At 42.9% G+C, this 5,423-nt stretch overlaps 2 protein-coding genes and 1 non-coding gene across 3 annotated transcripts; 2 read left to right on the top strand and 1 right to left on the bottom strand.

The window, feature by feature from the left end:
* Window positions 1-491: 491 nt before the first annotated feature.
* Window positions 492-1,769, top strand: LOC108564891 (putative gustatory receptor 28a; the record flags this gene model as incomplete). Its single annotated transcript, XM_017924090.1, has 5 exons — window positions 492-901; window positions 949-1,246; window positions 1,302-1,364; window positions 1,547-1,636; window positions 1,695-1,769. Coding segments are annotated over 5 exons (936 nt in total), but the record flags the coding sequence as incomplete, so codon positions are not given.
* Window positions 1,427-1,498, bottom strand: Trnaa-ugc. Its single transcript has one exon. It is a non-coding gene; the product is annotated as a tRNA-Ala (tRNA).
* A 297-nt stretch (window positions 1,770-2,066) lies between the features above and the next one.
* LOC108564899 (dnaJ homolog subfamily C member 10-like) lies at window positions 2,067-5,417 on the top strand. The gene is made up of 9 exons (XM_017924099.1): window positions 2,067-2,329; window positions 2,497-2,659; window positions 2,723-2,930; window positions 2,993-3,618; window positions 3,677-4,016; window positions 4,072-4,484; window positions 4,544-4,680; window positions 4,734-4,938; window positions 4,992-5,417. Coding segments are annotated over exons 1-9 (2,310 nt in total). The 5' UTR covers window positions 2,067-2,327; the 3' UTR covers window positions 5,208-5,417.
* The last annotated feature ends 6 nt before the right edge of the window (window positions 5,418-5,423 follow it).

Below are 5,423 nucleotides of genomic sequence, written 5' to 3'. Positions count from 1 at the left end.
TGATGGTTTCCAATAGCAACATAAACATAATGATCAATGATCATTATTATTAAAGTTAATCGCGAAACTAATTAAGAAGAAATTACGCGTAGAGTAAATATTTTTTTTCAGTCGAATCAAATTCGTTACGTTTCTATGAAGATTCACGTAGGATGATAAATTTAAATGTCGGACATTGTTCAGAGCGGTGTAATCATTAACAGCGAGAGCGTTTCCAAGGTTACTGTTTAGATTTCGAATACATTAGCAATGAGTAATTGATGGTGGTTTCCAATAGCAACATAAACATAATGATGATGCTCTGCATGAGTAGAATGAACTCGTTATTGATTCGTGCGTTGATGTTATTCTCAACAAATACTTAACATAACAACTTGTTTGTAGACAAACAAATCAATTCGTCGTACAAATATTGTTGTAACATCATATTATATTTTTTTCTATGTGTTTTGATATGTTATGAAATAATAAGATGAAATGAACATTTGCAGATATTGAATGTGGTCTATGGCCTGAATCGGATGGACAGTGAACTGCACCACGTTCTGCTCTCGGTGGACGTGAGAGGCTCGTACAAGAAAACCTCCAGATACTTGAAACTCACCATCTTCGGCACCATCTCTTACATAATAGTGTGTTTCTGCTTGGACGTGGTGCTCTTCTGGGAGAAGGACTTTTGGTACAGCTCGATGCTCGCGCTCGCATTCATCTGCCCCAAATTGATCACCACTTTTGTCATCATCCAGTTCTGTTTCCTCAACGCAATGCTGAAGATGCGCTTCGAACTGATCAATCTGAAACTGGCAAACGTCACCCGGACGATAGACACGCTGAACTGCATTGAGGGAAGTCACATCTGCTTGGAGAACGTCGACAAGAGATGCAACTCGGTGAATCCGACGTAACTTTAATTTGATTCTAAGAATTTCGGTCTTTTTCTCTTGATAGTTTTCCCAAAGTCTTTTCCAGTTGGAAATTGGTGGACGTCGTCGACGGCGTCCGCAGGAGGCATTACAGATTGTGCGACATCTGCTCGGAGCTGAATTCCGCCTACTCCGTGCAAATACTCTTCACGTCTCTTCAGGTCTTCGTCACCCTCTTGGCGAGTCTCTTCTATTGCATCAAAGGCGTCACAACTAACGAGGAACTCCCGGACATCCTCGTTCCCTACACCCTGAACGTGGCCTTCTTATCCCTATCGCAAATCGGAGCCGTGGCTTTCGTTTGTTCCAGAACCTACTGCGAAGTAAACTCGCAACAATTACAAACACAAAGAACAAATAATCCATCTGCACTTTCAGGCGCGCAAAACCGGAAGCATCATCCACAGAGTAGTACCGTACACCAATGATTTAGAAGTGGAGGTACGTATAAACAAAGATTAAACAATTATTTGCAAATTGAAGGTGTAGTTAACAAAAGAATTTGGAGATGCCGGGGATCGAACCCGGGGCCTTTCACATGCAAAGCGAACGCTCTACCACTGAGCTACATCCCCACATACATTCGCAACGAATTCGCAACTACAAATTAACCGATTTTGCAGTTGCTCTACTTTTCCATCCAGCTACTCCATCACAACGTCGACTTCACAGCGTGCAGGATGTTCAAACTTGACGAAAGCCTCGTCCTATCTGTACGAAATCACAGCAATTCGTTTCGCAGAAACTTTGCAAAAATATAATCTGTTTCAGATGGTCGGCATAATCTGCACGTATCTTGTCATCGTCGTTCAATTCGAATTCGCCAGCCAGGATAACATGAAATAAACGTAACATGATCAGAAGCTGGATCAGCGCAATTTATTTAATATACTTAAGTCATGTAATTGTTACTTACTTGTCCGCTCTCGGTAAATTTTTAGTTGACGTCTTCATATTCTTGTAGTTAATATTTTGTTAAATAGGAGATGAATAAGATTTATTTTGCTTTGTGAGTGAATAAACAAGATGCATACTTGAGAGGGTAGTTCTTTGATTCAATTGGGATGGGGGGATGAGAGTGCTACAAGTTAAATAACACATGGCCTCTCGTTGCGCTCATTTGGTGGCCTAACATCTTTTAACGCGCTGTCAGCGTTCCAATAGGAAGTTCCTAGCAGTAAATATTTAGTTTAGTTTTTTTTGAGGCGGCCGCGAAAGAAGTCGTGTGTGCGTGTATATTATGTGTGTGGGTGATCGGTCTCGCCGTCTGTTATCTGCGTTAAGCTCCATTTAACGTGAGATAAAAAAGGAGATGTTAAAACGGCGAGCGAAGTGTTAGAACCGTTAGAAATTTCATTCCATTTGAATCTCGAATCTTAAAAGTAGAAAAATAAATAAGAAAACATGTAAGTGATGCCGGCGAATTTTCAAATTCGCATGACATAACCCCCCAACCCAATTATAGCCTTCGCTTGTTTCCCAATGAGTTTCATTAAGGCCACGTCATTCCAGTTGCTTTTAACTTGAGAATACATAGAAAAAATGATGTCATTGTTTTGTTTTCTTTTAACAGGAAGCTTGCCCTTTTGCTGGTTGTCACCACTCTGATCATTTCTGTTAGTTCTGATGGGGAAGATCTGTATAAGCTGCTGGGTGTTGCTCGGGACGCTACAGTTAAGGAGATCAGGAAGGCTTTCAAGGGGTTGGCTGTGAAATTGCATCCTGATAAAAATAAGGTTTTTATTTAGAAAAAGTGGATTTTTAGAATATAATAATTATTTTTTTTTAAATGTTTGTAGGATGATCCAGATGCTGATGCCAAATTTATCAAGCTCACACATGCCTATGATGTGCTGAAGGAGCCAGATTCTCGGAAACAATATGATCTGTATGGGGAGACCACAGATAGGGCTCAGACCAAGTATCACAGTTATTCTTACTACAGAGACCAGTTTGGCTTGTACGATGATGATCCTTTGATTGTCACCTTGAGTAAAGCAGATTATGGTAAATTGGTTAAAAGTAGTCGTGATTTTATAATGATTTGCGTGATTTTTTTTCTTGTTCAGAGGTGAACGTTTTGGATAAGAATCAGGCGTGGTTCATCAACTTTTATTCGCCTCAATGCCATCACTGCCACGATTTAGCGCCGACCTGGAGGAAATTGGCGGCTGATTTAGAGGGAGTTGTCAGGGTGGCTGCGGTGAACTGCGAAGAAGATTTCGTGTTGTGTCATCAGCTGAGCATCGAAGCCTATCCGACTCTTCTGTATTACGAGAAGGAGGCTCATATGTACGAGGGCGAACGTTACAGGGCCTCGAAGGGTTTCGCCGATCTCAAGAGATTCGTCCTCTCGAAGTTAACCGTAGATGTACAAAAGATTACCAAAGATGCGTGGAGCGTTTCGAAGGGCAACCAATGGTTGCTGTTCATGTGCGGTTCTTCGGGCGATTGCCCTGAATTGGAAACGCAGAAGAAGTTGGCCGCTATTCTCGACGGTCTCATGATGGTGGGCGTTATCGAGGATGAGACATTGAGCTCGGAGATTTACAAGGATCAGACGTCCGTCGTCTTCTGGCAGATCGGAGAGGACGCGAAGGCTCATCCCATCACCGGTTCCGATTCTAAAGAGATCTTGGATAATGTGCTCGATTTGCTTCCTAATCCGGTGGCTATAACCGAAGTCGATTTCAAGGTAATTTTTGAAATTCGACGAACAACTTTGTTTTAAAAATTGAATATCGCTTTTGCAGGAGATCCGGCGAAAGCTGAGGTCGGATGAAGAGCAGCCCTGGTTGCTTTGCTTCTACTTGGGAACGGCCACCGAATTGAATTTGCAGCTGAAACGTTTGCCCACGATGATTTCCGACATTCAAATCGGATTGGTCCATTGCGGCAGGAGCTCAAGCCTTTGCTCTAGCCTCCACGTATCCCATTATCCTGCCTGGGGAATTCTGAAAGAGGGCGGCGCTTTCGAATTGCATCACGGAAGGGACGTGCTCTATGAGGTGGCGGCCTTCGCTAGGGACAGCAGTGCTAGTACAAATCTTCACGCCATTTCGCCAGCCGATTTTCATAATATCAAGGAAGAGGGTACGTTTTGAAAATATATCAATGGAAGTTAAGGTAATGCTAATTTGATTTGAAGGAGGCGCGTGGTTCATTGATTGGTACGCTCCGTGGTGTCCGCCTTGCCGTAAACTGATGCCAGAGATGCGGAGGGCCAGTCAGCACTTCAATCCCGAGCAGGTGAAGTTCGGAACGATCGATTGCACCCTGCACACCGGTCTGTGCAATCGCGAAGGCATACGTTCCTACCCGACGACCGTCTTCTACAACGGCACCAAACCGAAACAGCATTTCCACGGAACGCTCAGCGAAAGCGGTATTGTTGAATTCGTAGATGATATGATCAATCCTTCTGTCATAACCTTGGATAGCGCGAATTTCGTTAAACTGATGCGGAAACCGGAGAGCGAGATGTGGCTCGTCGATTATTACGCGCCGTGGTGCGGCCCATGTCAGCAGCTCTCAACCCAATGGAGGATCGTCGCCAAGCAAGTATATACTCAAACAACCTCTTTCATTCCGTTTTGTAATTTAATAATTTCTACTGCAAGATGAAATCCTTCGAGAACGTCAAAATTGCACAAGTGGATTGCGTCGAGAACAGCGATCTCTGTTCGGCGCAAAACATCAGAAGCTACCCGACGATCAGGCTCTATCCATTCGACTCGAAAGGCCTCAACAGCGTTGCGTAAGTCTTCAATATTGTTTGTGAATCGAGTAATGAAAATGTTGCGATTTCAGCATGTACGGAGGACACAGAGACGCGTTATCATTAAGGAATTGGATCATGAGTTTCCTTCCAACGTCCGTGCACGCGTTGAGTTCTAAGGACTTCCGCTCGAAAATACTGAACAGGAATCCGATGACTCCATGGCTCGTGGATTACTACGCTCCTTGGTGCGGACCCTGCCTCCAATTCGAGCCGGACTTCAGGATGGTCTCCGATGTACGTATCCAATTAATTCCAAATCTTTGATATAATATGTTAATTTTGTGCAGAAATTAGAAGGAATCGTGAATTCCGGAAAGGTCAACTGCGAGATCGACCGGAACTTCTGCATAGAGATGAGGGTCACCAGTTACCCAACCGTCATCCTCTACTTCAACTCGCAGAACTGGTATCATATTTCCTCGCGTAATCCGGAGGACATCGTCGCACGTGTCAAGAATCTCATCGAAGACAATAAGAATCGCATCCTCCACGACGAATTCTAGATGCGCTTCTCATACGCTTCTTAAACTAAATAACTGTAACACAGCATTAATTTTTGATACTCGTTTCTTTTACCAAAATGTTTAGATGTAATCCATTGAAATATGATAAATACGCTTTGTTATAGTTTCGTATGTACTAAATGTATAAGATTATATACAATGAACTAAGAAGCGCTATTCTTCCGATGGAAATTTAGTGAAATTATATACAAAAAA

Source organism: Nicrophorus vespilloides, unplaced genomic scaffold (assembly GCF_001412225.1).
Source record: "Nicrophorus vespilloides isolate i.1.1-1 unplaced genomic scaffold, Nicve_v1.0, whole genome shotgun sequence".
In the NCBI taxonomy this organism is placed as follows: Eukaryota; Metazoa; Arthropoda; class Insecta; order Coleoptera; family Silphidae; genus Nicrophorus; species Nicrophorus vespilloides.
This window is presented reverse-complemented; position numbering and strand designations above follow the sequence as displayed.

Bases quoted from the DNA above. Each gene is read 5' to 3' on its own strand.
- LOC108564899 (XM_017924099.1), top strand. The intron at 2,931-2,992 runs GTAAATTGGTTA...TTTCTTGTTCAG, and splicing joins CTTGAGTAAAGCAGATTATG to AGGTGAACGTTTTGGATAAG. The intron at 4,939-4,991 runs GTACGTATCCAA...AATTTTGTGCAG, and splicing joins ACTTCAGGATGGTCTCCGAT to AAATTAGAAGGAATCGTGAA.